General features: G+C 39.7%; 1 protein-coding gene across 1 annotated transcript in view; it reads right to left on the bottom strand.

Moving 5' to 3' along the window:
- Positions 1-8593: 8593 nt before the first annotated feature.
- The window catches only part of CYP7A1 (cytochrome P450 family 7 subfamily A member 1), a 7125-nt gene continuing 943 nt past the window's right edge, over positions 8594-14775 (bottom strand). Inside the window, exons 2-6 of the mRNA XM_010167911.1 lie at positions 14063-14303; positions 12792-13405; positions 11267-11397; positions 10166-10341; positions 8594-9541 (exon numbers count right to left, since the gene is read on the bottom strand). Of these exons, the coding sequence (XP_010166213.1) occupies positions 9242-9541; positions 10166-10341; positions 11267-11397; positions 12792-13405; positions 14063-14303 (1462 nt within the window). The 3' untranslated portion in view covers positions 8594-9241. The remainder of the gene's footprint in view (positions 9542-10165; positions 10342-11266; positions 11398-12791; positions 13406-14062; positions 14304-14775) is intronic.

Raw genomic sequence — 14775 nt, 5'->3', positions numbered from 1 at the left:
CCTGCTTCACTCAAGTGATGCTGTTTCCCAATGTTTTTAGCCAGGTGAAGTCTCAAATACAATACCTCATCCTCACCCTTGGTCACCCATCAGCAATGTCTATCACAGTCAGTGCTGATCCTCTTCCTAAGATGTTATCTCTTGGCTTCTGCATAACTCTTGTTAAGATACAGACTCCTCTAGCCATTCTGCTAACAAAACACTCATCCAAGTGCTCCCTTCTTGCACTGTGGCAATTTTCTAGTGCTCTCCTGTCCTACAACATCCATTTATATTTTTGCTGCATAGGTCATTTATCTATACTGTGATGCCTCCTCCCTTGCCACCTTCTCCTGCTTCCTTTACAGCACCAAAGAGAAACTGCTCTTTTTTCACTTTCAAGGAGCTTCATAGCTTAACCCTCACTTATCTGTCATCTGGTATTAATGGTCTAATTCCCATGTTTTAGATTTGACCAGATCAAGATGCTTTAGTGTCAGTGATAAACTTTACATTAACCAACCTGTTGGTCTCTTCAGACCACTAGCTGGCATACTGGCAATGCTGCCTCATTGTTTTCTTGCCTTCCTCTAGATGGATGGTTTTCTCCTTCTCTTTTCCTTAGATTGTGACATCCTTGGGAGAAGCATGGTGATTTTGTTTTGTGTTTGTATAATTCTTACAGCAAAGAATTATCTGTGTGGAAATAATATACATAATAAATAACAATAGTAAAAATGTTCTTGGCAGGGAGGCCAGGGAATAAGCATGTAACTTGTGTCATCCTTTAGCTTTAAAAACCACTCATGGGGTGAGATGGGGCCGGCCCTTTGGCCCTTGCCTCTGCTCTGCCTGTGCAATGAGCCTCAGCAGTTGGCTTGGGTCTTCTGAATTTCAGCCTTCTGGCTTTGCAATGCCTCCACTAGGAACCTAATGTCAGCCATCTGCAGATAGCTCTACAGTGCTCATATCTCTGTATCTGCATCTGGCACCTGTAGCATCAGGTTACATTTTCTGCAGATTATGCAGAATTCCAAAAGCTTTATCATATAATCAGATTTCAGGAAAAGTTCTTTGACTATAGCCTCTTTACAGACATAGGAGAACCTCTTCTAACTCCAGACATGCAACTTTGATGGAAAACAGTTGTTTTGGTCTGTTTACACAGGTTTTCTGTGTAAATAATACCTGTAAGAAGCTAATATACAAGCAGTATGAGACACAGTTAAGAGAACCTGTATAATTTACTGTTGCTTGTGTCATTAATGGTTTCCCCGTCATTTTTAACATCAGCTTTTAGTCCTCATAAGGATATTACTCCTTGTTCCGAGTTCTTACATCTAGGAAATAAAATAGCCATGAAATGAGTCAGTTCAATGTGGAGGATGTATTTTTAGAAAGCCCTCCCTTGACTGTTTGCTTTGGCCTTGGCTTTCCTGAGGCTTTGCCTGCGTGGGCAGAGCAGTCAAGCTGAAATGTCTTGTGAATCACAGAAGAAGCCTTTCCCTCAAGTAAGGAGCAATTATCATTTAAGAAGGGAGCAGAGCTGAGGTCACAGTACGTCAGCAAGGCCCACGTCTCCTCTCCCCCATTGATGCAACTCTTTGGGCAATGTTCCTCACCCTGTGCTTCAAACTAGTCGTGCATGTTTGTGGTGGTTAGTGATAAAGCTTTTGCAGGCACCAAATGTTCATGTCTGTCCACAATTCTTGCACAGGCTCTGATTTGCCTTTTGAGGTGCTCAGTATGATATAGGCCAGGTGTTCCTACGGAGGAGGGGCTGAGGCGGGACAGGGAAGCTGGCACTGATCTCTCCGTAAACCGAGCCAAAGGTGAGGCTCGCACAGGCTCGTCAGGAGGGTGACAAGGATGGGGCCCTGTGCCCCTTGGCACAGGCTGTTCGCCAGCAGCTGACGTGAGGACAGAGGCATCCCAAAGCCCTCCTAAACCTCACAGAAAAACATATTTTTTCTTGGAAAGTGCAGATTGAGCAAGTCTGAGAACAAGTCCGTTACTTAGGAGTCTTACATGGATCCTGAGGAAGCTCCACTCGTGCTTGCCGTACTCCCACATACTTCCAATGGCACTCGCGGGGCATTATTCAGAAGAGAAACCTAGGGTGAAGCGGACCTCTAGCCTGACCTTTTCCAGCCTATGTTCTTTAATGGTATTCTTGTGGATGTTTATATGTCTCAAGTCTGCAGTTACTGGAGACTGTGAGACATCTCATCCCCTCTCAATCAACTTTTACACAAATGCTACTGGGAAATAATTACATGCCTCCTCACACTGAAGAGTTCTCGAAACAAGAGTGATTCAGTCAGCTAAGGTCTTTTAATCTTTCCAAATCTCTATGGGATCCTGCTATCTGATGAAATGAATTTCAGAAATGACTGTTTTCCTTAAAAAGATAAGTGGAGTCTGCAGAATCTTATTTATCAGGGAATTATGTTAAAAGAACTTTTCATTTTAAAAATCTGTGGCTCTTTAGTGAATTGCTCTAAAGTGACCTTTCTCTCCTTTCATGACACGTGGACCACTGAAGATCGTTTGATTTGAAGTGTGTCCCACAGAGTTGTCTGTCTTGGCAGAAAACAAATGAAAGTCAACAACAGTTAGCAAGCTGGGTATTTACACTGACAGCAGTCCATTTCATAGTATGTAACATTTTTATTGTTTAATGCTGAGGTTATTAGGAGGCGATGACTGCTTTTACCACTCAACCTCCTCTATGCAGCTAGTTAAAGAAGGACAGACTGCAGGCATAATTATGATCAATTAATACCTTCTGTGTGCTGCTTAGCTGTGTTGACCTTATTGTGGTGGAAATGAGAGCAGATCTTGGCCCTATCTTCAGGCTACTGATATGTGACTTTAGCACTCTGTGCCATTCGTAAATGGCGAATACCTATTTACACTGCTACAGCTATCCATTTACACCAAGACCATGAACAGTATCTTTTGAAGCATGCTACTGACAACTAAGCTATAGTTATCATTAAAATTTATTTCATGCTTTCAGGAAAAATATACCATGAGTTTTCCTCTTTTTGCTTTCTCTTTTTTTTCTTCAGAAACTTGCTTTAAAGGTCTTGTTATAAACACCAGTTTATTGTGATAATTCTACAGTAAAATCCAAAAACAATTTAAGAGTTTTAGGTGGGACATGAAAATCTTTGTTCACAAGCACAGTCACCAGAACCACTGTTGGCAAGTTGAAGAGTAGCTGCCTGAACTTGGCAGCAACTCTGTTACTAGGTGCCTACAGTTCTGCCTCTGTTTGAGCCCAGAAGTCTCTAGTTTTGACTGAGAAGAGCAGCACTTTGCACGCAGCTGTGACCTTCAGCCCATCAGGATCTATAAACCTCTCCTTCTGCCATTGGGGAGCTCCTCAAAGCAAGCCTTGCATGTCAAGCCCCCGCACAATGCAGTGGCATCTTCTTCCTTTTAAAATTTGGCTAGGATGGTTTTAGCTTTGTCCTGTCAAGCAGTTCCAGGCTGAACCTTAACCTTGAGAAAATCATCAGTGTGCCAGGTCCCAACAACTGAGAAGCCCCCTCTATGCTGCATCCTTCTGCTCCCAAGCCTCGGCCTGCTGCCTCTGGTTGTGGCTGCTGCTTCGTGCTTGTGTTACAGAACCACAGAATCACAGAATTGCCTCAATTGGAAAAGACCCTTAAGGTCATCGAGTCCAATCATTAACCTCACACTGACAAGTCCCCAACTAAACCATGTCCCTCAGCGCTATGTCTACACCACTCTTAAATACCTCCAGGGATGGGGACTCCACCAGTGTCCTGGGCAACCTGTTCCAATACTTGATAATCCCTTTAGTAAAGAAATTCTTCCTAATATCCAATCTAAACTTCCTTTAGTGCAACTTGAGGTCATTTCCTTTTCTCCTATCATTTGTTACTTGGTTGAACAGACCCACTCCCACCTCTCTACACCCTCCTTTCAGGTACTTGCAGAGAGCGAGAAGGTCTCCCCTCAATCTCCTTTTCTCCAGGCTAAACAACCCCAGCTCCCTCAGCTGCTCCTCATAACACTTGTGCTCTAGACTCTTCACCAGCTTCATTGCCCTTCTCTGGACACACTCCATGTCCTTCTTGTAGCGAGGGGAGGCCTTGTAGTGAGGGGCCCAAAACTGAACATAGTGCTTGAGGTGCGTCCTCACCAGTGCTGAGTACAAGGGTAAGATAACTTCCCTGGTCCTACTGGCCACAAACAGTGTTGCTGGAAAGGGTGAAAAGGTGTTGCTTTCCTGTGGTGTTGCTGGAAAGGAGCTGTTTCAGCCTGCTGGAGGCAGATGACTCTGCCCAGGGTATTTTTACATCACCCTTAACATCCAGCAAAAGTTTATTGGGGGTAGTTCCTCTGTGGATGAATCCCAACTGGTGAACAACAGCTATGGCCAGCATGGTTTCAGAAATGTAAAACTGTCTTGATTCCTGATAAAGTGTCTTGTTTCATTACTAAAGTCATCGTGTCACCTCAAAGAACTTGCACGATGAAGTGAAAATTTCTTTTAGCCTGAAAACTGTAAAACACCTTCACTGCTCAGCCAAACCAACTCCTTCTGCTGGGTTCTGAGCCATCTGCTCTCACTCAGCTGCCTGTGTCTTGCTCCTAATCCCAAGATCGCTGTGTAGAGGCACCTGGCTAGCCACATGCAGAGCTCATCTGGGTCCAAAAAAGCTTGAGCATTTGAACTTCTTGGTGTGCCTAATCTATAACGTGCTTGTGCCTGCCTCAGGAGGTTCCCCTTGGTCTTACCCATTACAGGACAATCACAAGATTAGAGCCATTCCCTGGGGTGTGGGAGAGACTGGACTCAGTTCCCTCCTCTACTTCAGGGACTTCAGTTCCCTGTCAAAATTCAGTCTTTTTCAGCTAAGAGAGCACTTTTAGCTATAAGGGTATCATCAAGGAGTAATCCAAATCATCCTGTTGAATCCGTTCTGTTTTTCAGAGAAAACAGGCTACAGATTCTCTGAGAAAAGGAGGGAATGCCTGAGCTAAAATAATGGTTAGAGTTCTCACCTGAGGGGTGATGTTTTTTCCCCCATTCTGCCTATATCTCTTTATGCATTTTACCTAGTAAATATATAATGTGAAATACTCACACAACCCATGGCAGAGGCTGCCTCCCCACCAACCTGGATATGCCCAATATTTTCTACTTGCCCTTATGGTCTTACTTTTTTTGTCTTCTGTCTTAAGAAAAGTAGTGCTATGAGGAGAGGCAGCAAAGAGAATTGCCCTGTTATAACCATGTGGTGTCCTTGACCCTGGCAAGGCAGATGACTATTGATTGCTGAAGTATTTGATTACATTAGCTAAGGCAGAGCAGCCACAGACTTTGTACTCTTTTCTCCCCTCACTTGCATCTGTGTGACCCTGGTAACGGGTTTAACTGCGGTTAGAAAATTAGCAGCCATGGCAGCAAACCAAAATACTTGTATATAGCCCAATATAAAAAAAAAAAAGAAGAAATCCCTGTTCAAAACTGTTCAAACTGTTCATCTGCATGTCTTTTGTCACGAAGTGGAAGCATACTCAGTGGGTTATACTGGATCTTTTCAGCTGCTTACTATTACGTCAACATTAAAATGTGGCATTGCCCCACAGAGTCCCCCTGAAGACATGCTGATAGACTCCTCACGTTACAGGAGTTCAGAACTGGGCAGAAAGAGCTGGTAGCCTCTGTTATTTTATACGTGGAATATCAATCCACAGGTTATGGGTCCAGCTGTCCATGGAGAATTGCTACCCCAGCAACAGAGGAGTGATGGGAGGCTGAGTGGTGAGGGCCATGCTCCTGTAGGATTTTCGGCAAGAGCATCTAAGCCACCCCTGTGGGACCCTGTTTATGGTCTGGCTCCTTCCAATTTATGGTGACTCTGCAGTTAAGACATTGGACTGGGGTGGGATGGATACAGACTCTCATGCCTGCATCTCCTGTGGTTTGTTACCTGGGAATGGTCTCGCTGCCTCTGTTAGGAAATCTTTGAATTAGCTCTCCAGGAGAATAATGTGAGGTATACTAAAGCTGGCTATTTGAAAGTATGCAGACTTGTACTGCTGTTATCAAAAGATAGTTGCATTGCCCGACTGTTTGGGAGTTCTGACCATTCCTTAGTCATATCTGCCCTGGCAGGAGTATATCTCTTTTCCACTGCACTTGAATTTATTAAGATTTCTTTGAAAATGAAGCTCTGTACTTCGTATATTGGTGTAAATAATTTTTAAAGCAAAGTTGTTCATCATGTGCATCAATATGTATTAGAATTTTTTTAAAAAATATAGTTATTTTAATTGTAAAAAGAGTTTTAAGAACATTAATTTAGATTATTTCCATTGGAAAGTCAGCGATTTATGCAAGTTGCAGTGAAGCACTTTTTGTTCTAGAATATCAACATTTTTAGCGCTGACTTCAAAGCCAAACATAAATTCGTAAATAGCAGTCCAGCCTGATAGAACTTCATGATTTTTATTTGCTTGCTCTTCATCTTTGTGGTGCAAAATTGGCTGAAGGCTGCAGACAAACCTTAATGAATTTGTAGCATTCTGGTACATTCTGAACATTAAAGACTGATCTAATCCTCACTGGAAAAAAAAACAATACAAAAAAGTAAACCTGAAACAGAATCTGAACCTTCTCCCTATTTGCCTGCTCCAAAGAAAAATGTGTCATGGTTCCCCATAGCTGAACTTCTAGTTAAAATGCTGGAGTCTCCATGAAGGGATTGAAGGACTGGAGAGGCCACACCAGTACCTTTCCTAATACCCTCTGTAGATCTGCCCTTGTGGCACGTATCCAGAAGAAATTAAAAAGGAATATAACAAGGGTAAGATTTAGTAGTTGATGGAAAAGTGGGTTTCAGAGTCCCAGGAAAGAAAACAGGCATCTGACCAAATGCACACGCTGTCGGTACAGTGGGGAAGACTGGGTGGTGAGATCGGGCCAGTCAAGCAAAGCCCTGAGAAGGTAATTCCAGTGGACTGGGAGTATTACACAGCAGGGAAAACAGGAAAGTGTGCCAGACAATGAAAACATGGAGATGCTGGCTTTTGCATCTCCTGTGCTGTTTCTGGGAGCACTGACGCTTGGTGGCAAAGCCAGTAGCCTCCCCACAATGTTCAGAACTTGATTTTCATCTGTGGAGTGAATCCTGTGGTGGTTTTACCTTTCCCTCAGTTCTCTACTGTTAGTTTTGGGTAGCTGAAAGTCAAGTCACCTCTAGGAGCTACTGAATGCTTCAAGTCCTCATAGACCAAAGCAGCTGAAAGAAAACATGAAACCACTGTCAGAGCAGTCTGGAGCAGTCAGTTTGGAGGAGACAAGTGGAGGTATAAGAAGGCTCAGTTTTCCAGGGAGCCTAGAATTAGTTTAGCAATCATCTTCTTATCTTTTGTTATCTGCTCTTTTAATTCTGTGTTGGATTCCTTTTCATCAAGGAAGGGTATTTTGCTTAAAACATTGCATAGCCTTTCTACCCTCAAAAACTGTTGTTTTAAGTAAGATTTGTTTAAGAAAGGCAGAGTAGATACTCTAATGGTAAAAATATATGCCAGGGTACATGAAATTATTAGAATTTTTCTGAGTCAGTGCTAACTTACAATGAATGTGTTATAATTTATATAAATCATACAAAAATAAAATTGACAGAAGTATGAAAAAAAACTGTACCTAAAGCCTGGATACTTGCCTTACCAAGAGAACCAAAGTAATAATTCAAAACCACTTGCATTATACATAATAGCTTAATATTATATGTATTGCAAATAGCAACAAATCCGTGTTCTCTGTTCTCTCTTGAAAATGAAAAAAGAGTAAATAAAATTACAAAGATAACACACAGGTAATAAATAATCAGTCACTAATTAATCTTTTTATTTACCTTTTAATACTTAGCACAGTGGATAGTGAGAAGAGAAATGCTTACATAATTTAAAGCAGTTCTAGGACTTAATCCAAAATCCATGTTTAGGAAGAGGTGTTTCAGTTAGACTGACTGTCTTGCCAGAATGTGAAATTTGAAAATATCTAATAGTCCTGTGTCTCATCTTCTGTGACCAGGCTTACTTTTAAATCAAGGATAAAAGGTCAGACCATAAGTCCTCAGAAACATACAAAAACAGAATAACAACAATATTTTAAGTCCAGTTGTTCTTTTCACTGGCAGATGATAAGAAAGCTATCTCTTTCAGCCTGAAGATGTTTCATTAAAAAATTGACTTTTGTGACATCTATCCATCCATCATTTGCAGCAGCAGAGGACAGGGATGTTACAGAGAACCAAATTATATTATCCCTGGAACAATTGTTCTTACAGACATGCCACCACTAAAAGTGAAATGTGTGGGCATGCTACCCATGATAACTTTGATGGAATTTGACTAAAAAGACTTCAGGAGTATGACCAATGGAGGCTTATGGAAATGTGGAGTTCAGAGAATGATGCAAAATCCAATGACTGGTGAGTATATGGTGGCTATTTATTTATCTCCATGTTAGTGTTTGATCTGGCTAGTTTAAAGCTGGCTTAGGTGGCTTTGGCATAAATCTTGGAGAATATTAAGACATTAAAATGACAAACAGCCTAGAGATGCATTTGGTTCAGCCAGTATAATTTATTTTAATACAGTTACAACTTTCTGAAAAGAAGTGTATTACAATGAATATAATAAAAGTTTGGCAGTTTCACTAGAACGTGAACATTTTAATAGATTTTCTTCAAGTCTTTTTCTAGTTTTTCATAAAACCATAAAGGTACTTCCCCAGGAAACTCTCCCTCCTCACCACAAATCTGCCTTTGTACAATTTTTTTATTTCACCTGTGGGATGAACCACCATCCCAAACATTTCAGTTTTAAAAACCAGTAAGTTTTAACTGTAGTCAAATTTTGACAATTATTCTGAATTAGCTGATGAAATTCTAAGTAACTCTGGGAAATTGTATTTGCTGACAGAAAAAAAAACCAAACTACTGTACATGCACAATTCAGAATCTTACATTTCGAAGCGGTTTGTAAAAGGGGAAATATCTGTGTTAACACAGTGCATTAAGCCCACTGCATGCTGGTACTGTAATGGTATACATTATGCATTTTCCATTAAACTGATGAATTAACATCTTCTTACAGACTTTCCCCCAAGACTTGCAACATTTCATTTCATACATACAATACATATAAAGTATGTTATATAGTGTATTTATATAGTACATACCTTATATATATAATGTAAAATATATATTCACACACATTTTAGTCTATACCTGAAATCAATGTCATTGACTGGTTGTAAAATACCCAGTCCTGCACGAGACTGATCTAAAGAAGGACATTGCACATTATTGTCCACAAGCTCTATCTCAAAATATGAAAACATCAGAGCCAAAAATTGTTTAATTTCATGGACAGCAAATAACCTGCCAGGGCATTTTGCTATTCCTGTCCCAAATGGCATATAGTAGTACTTCAACTTGCGACCGTTGCGGTAGAAATCAGTCTTTTCTTCTCCATTCTTATTGAGAAAGCGATCGTATTTGAATGTCTGTAATAAAAACCCAGAGAAGAGTTACCTGACATTTGAATACCTCCAAAGACAAGATAATGACATTAAGACACAAAATGCAGGCTGCTCAGTAAGCATTGTGCAGTAGTGCCAGGCCCCATGGTGCTGTTTTGGAGAGGGTAGCTCCTGAGAAGTTTGGGTATGTGGGACATTACCCCATGTTCTTTGCTGACAACTATGCTTTTCTTTCCTGACCTCTTAAAATAAGGATTATAACCTGCATCCTTGTTCATGCAGCATGACTGGAACTTTTCTCATCCTGTGCCTTTGGAAAAATATCCTTATTGCTGTCCTCCCTCAACTGCCTGCCCATAATGGAGATCTTTCCTCACTGAGGAAGGCTGTAAGTGGAAGGCTTTCTTGGGCTGGCAGCACACTTTTTGGTTACACTGAAGCACGTTTTGTAGATAATACTTTAGCTTACTTTTTTTTTTTTCTTTTTTTTTTTTTTCTAGTCTATCATTATGTCTCAAGATGTAAGAAGAGACTATCTGGAGTACAACAGAAAACCCGTTGTGGGGTCACCCCTGATAAATGCTCTGTTAAAAGGCATGTTATCTTCTGCTAGAGCTTGGAGTTTAATGCATTTTGATAAATACTTACCAAGGGATCAGCATAGATTTCTGGATCAAAATGCAACAGCTGAGGATAAAGAGCTACAATATCATCACTGCGAATGTTGTAAAACTCATTCTCTAAGTGCAAAGTGAAATCCTCTTTCGCAACTCGGAAAGTCATGGATGCACTTGATAGCCTCATTGCCTCCTTGATGATGCTGTCTATAGGGAGAGGAAAAGGAATTATTACCATGGGAATAGTCTGTGTATGTCCTTGGGGGAGGTCATGCATTTTGAACTATTTCAAACTCATTATCAAACCCTGCATTTATTATAAGAAATATTTTAACAAGAACTTTCTAAATGCCTAAGAAAGCATCTTTCTCATTTCTTTTTAGCATTATTATCCCTTCTTCAGAAAACACTGAGAACGTAATCCACTTTCCCCTAGAAAAATACTTATAGTTGATACAAGGGAATATTTGAAAGTGAGACATATTTTCATTCTGAGATAAAGAACAAGCTAGTCAAAACTGGAAACATAACAAAAAACCAGAAACAGTGCGGTGATCAGGATTTTCTGAAGCTTTAAGAGGTGGGGCATAGAAACCAGTACTCAGAAGAAGTAACTTGAGTTTTTTGTTTCAACATAATATGATTGTTTGGTTTTTTTTTAAATGCAACAGTAGTTGAAGGGTGACATTTTCAAAACTCTCTGTAAACTGGACACTTTTGAAAAATGTGCCTATGATTTGAAAAACAATGAGAAGAAATAAATTACAAGATATAGCTTCACATCATAAGAATTGGGATATAAACCACCCTTTTATTTGATCTAAAGTAATTACTAAACAAAATACTGTCCTAAATTATCTATGAGTCTCCAGTACTATGTTATGTAGCTGTGTAGCAGAATTAAGACATTACCCACAAAAAAGTACTAAACATGTGAATTCTGATACTCTCAGTAGCACCTGGGACACTGGGAAGACTGATTGTATTGGCTATTGCTAAGGAACGTACAGGTTTTTGTTCTAGTATTGGCGATTTCCATAGTAATTTCATGGCAAACATTTATATGGTAACAAGCAGAAGATTGTGAAAATTGTAGAGTGATTTCCAGTACTCCTGCATAAAATAATCGTACCTAGGACTGGCATATTATCCAGCTGTTTTCGGTTCAAGGAAATATGTTTGCCATCTAAGCTGATCTTCTGTCCGGCACTTTCCAAGATACTTTGCACTTCTTTGGTAGCAGCTTTCATTGCTTCTGGACTCCTAAGATCAAAAGAGCAGAAATACAGCATAATTTTACACTTAAGAGTGCTTTAAAAAGGGATTTTGCCATTAACTTTCTTCCTGACTAAAATTTATTTTTTTAGCTGATGAGTACAACCTTCTAAAATTTAAATATTAGAGCAAAATGCTGCAACCACACTTTTTCATGTCTTGGCAAAGGTACAGTAGCTTCAAAAAAACCCAAAAAAAACAAAAACAAAAAAACCCAAACCAAAAAAAAACAAACCAAAAGGAACCTCAGGAATTTGATTCTGTCTCCAGTGACAAGTGGGACAGAACTGACATGCATAACTCAAGTAATAAACAGTAGTGTCACTAAAAAGCAATGCCAAGAATAAGAAATAAACCAATCATTTGTAGATTAAGAAATATCTCCTCTGTGGGTTGGAAGTTTAGGAATAGGATCACAGATCAGTTTTATAACATCACTTATCCTGGATGATGTCCTATTATGTGGCAATATTCTGTCTAACAGAAAAGAATCTTCCTAATACTAAATGTCTGCATAGTATCTTTCACTGTCTAGACTTACACAGAATATCTGAGCTATGGTGAAATGCATGTAGATAACAATACAGGATGCAATAGTGTCCTGATGAAGGCACAATCAATCAGGGTGTTAAAAGACTCCAAGGCCAGAAGACCTAAAGCCAATGCATTCTTGGAATGAAAAGTACTAAAGAACCTCAGATATTAGCACTGGCAGGTAGATATAAGGGTGCAAGCCACTGGCTAAATAAAAATGTCAGCAATTTAGATACATACTTAAGAGTTAGTCATGCTGAAGTAGATTATACTCCACAGAGGCCCACTCTAAAATTGACATTTAATAGTACTATCTAGACTGTGCACTCCTCTCATGAGTAACAAGCTCAGCAGCTGTAGTCTATACTCAGTAGGTTCTATCAACACATAAAGTATTTTCTATTAAATATCTGTGAAAAAAATAATGAAGTTAAAGCTCATTTTGCTTGCTTTAGCGAGAAGGTCTAAAAATGTCCAATTACATTGGGAGCCTTCAATACAATACAATGTTCTGACTGCATCCAGAACCTTTAATATCATATTATATCTATTTACTCCAAAGCTTTCTTGACAAAGTATGGCATTGCCCTGGAGTAGTTGGTTTTTGTTGTTTTTTTTTAAAAAAAAACTTCTACAGGATTGCTCTGTGGTACCACTACTTGGTCTCAGATGAGTGAAAGGGGTTTCCATGGAAGTTCAGAACAACATGACACTTCTGTTGTAATCATCAATAAGCTTTTTGGCACTGATGAGGTATCAAGGAATGGAATTTATCTGTATTAATGAACTGGTTTCTGAAAGATATCAAACATTTTTCTTGTCTGGAAACAAGAAGCATTGTGACTTACTTAAGAAGATAGAACAAGGTCCAAAACGTGGCAGGAATGGTGTTGGCTTGTGAGGCCCAGAGCACCGCCACATGGGTCTTTGCTTTTTCCATGTCATCAAAGGTTGACAGAGTGTCATTCAGGAACATGCGGAGGGTGACAAGCTCAGAGAGGTTGTCCCTCTTCAGGAGGTTCTTGTGGAGGAGTGCCTCTCCCAGCTTCTCACGTGCACTGTGGGCACTCTTGAAAAGGTGGATAGGGAGGCCTGCCACAAGGGCTGGAAAGATCCTATCAAATTCCTTGAAGTTTTCAAGGGCATTTAGGATGTGAGCTCGCTCAGTTTCCTGCTTTGATGGTAGATTTTTGTCATGATTTGAATTAAATTCTTTACCAAAAAGTGTTAAAAAGCCAGACTCAAACATCACCTGGCAACAGAATGTATAAAGTCCTTCTGTCACCCAGGCATTAGACTGAAGTTTAGATGTTCTTGATTGCAGCATGACGTATTGTAGGTTCTCCATCATTGCTTCAATGAGGGCATCTAGGGCATTACCTTGAAGGGTTCTAATGAAAGTCTGATGAAAATTTTCAGTGGTGTTTCCCTCTGCTGGGTCAATGCTACCGTGCCCAAAAGCCTGTCACAAAATAAATTGTATGCATGATAAATAAGGCCTGCCAGAACCTTGATGATAAAGTCTAACAGAAATTAAAGCCAAAGGATAACTTTACAGCTTACTCAAAGGAAGCATAATAAGGGCTATTAATATTAAAACTGGTACTTTCTCAGTGACCTATAGCAGTTAAGTAGGCAAATGAAAATAGGTTTGAATAGATGCTTACAAATTAATAGACATGGTTACCCAGGCCTTCATTCAACCCCTACTGACATCAACAGGAAACTTTTTGCTTACTTCAGTAAGAGTTTGACTCATCTCCGATTGTGATGCATAATTTTATTAAACCATTAGGACCAAATCTTCAATAGTGGTGAGCACCTCCTGAAGAAGGTTTAAGCTTCAGCAAGCTATATTATCATTTTGCAGATAATTAGCAATTTGGGATACTATATGACTAAATAATGTCATTCTTGGACAATCCCAAACACTGCAAATTGCCTTTCCACTAAGGAAAGGGAAAAAAAGACCCCAATTTTTTAAACCAATAGAAGTGCAGAAATGTGAACCCAATGATATTTCAAAGGCATAGTTATGTTATAGGGATTAACTGGGTGCATTTGTCCTGCCAGTAGATACTTGGCATGTTAGATACTAAGATCATTTTTAAAGTGGTACCTTTGCAGACGTAGCAAAATGGAACTTTTTCCAGTCCAAGTGTTTTCCCTGGCGTATCAATGCATGGTACGAAAAAGGGTCAGTGAGAAAATGAATGTATTTCCCTGCTACTCGGCAAGTGAAAATATGTCCGTGCTTCTTCTGCTTTTCTCTGAGGAATTCAAGGGGGTTGGCACCAAACTGCAAGGCACAGCCCAGGTATGGGAGGAACCCATTTTCAAGTGGTGGCTCACCTTGTCGCCTACAAAACACAAACAAAAGCTGAGTTTAGAAGTATGTATAAAAATTTCTCCTGCAGGACTATTATATAGATAAGTAAATAATGCTAGGGTTTTTTGTCATGGGACAAAATTAAAAATAAAAACCAAAATAAACAAACAAACAAATAGTACATTGAGAAATTTCTCCCCTTTAAGGAGTAAGCCTATTGTGATGTCTATGGTATACAAGAAAAAATAACTTTAACAGCCTGTATTATCATAACCATAATAAAACACAGTTTGATTATGTCATTTTTCTTTTCCCTAGATGGGGAGTATCCTTTTCACTTGTTTAGATGCAATGTTGTTGCCACTAGCTAAGATGCACCATTACACAATTGTCCCATAAATGAATAATCCATCCCACTAATATTGTCTGATACATTTTTGGGCAACAATACTCACAATTCAATTTGAATACCAAAGGGAATAGCCTTTTGAGTGTAGAAATGT

This window comes from Antrostomus carolinensis, unplaced genomic scaffold (genome assembly GCF_000700745.2).
Source record: "Antrostomus carolinensis isolate BGI_N321 unplaced genomic scaffold, ASM70074v2 scaffold53065, whole genome shotgun sequence".
NCBI classification, from domain to species: domain Eukaryota; kingdom Metazoa; phylum Chordata; class Aves; order Caprimulgiformes; family Caprimulgidae; genus Antrostomus; species Antrostomus carolinensis.
The sequence above is the reverse complement of the archived record's forward strand: the minus strand, read 5'-3'. Positions and strand labels throughout refer to the sequence as shown.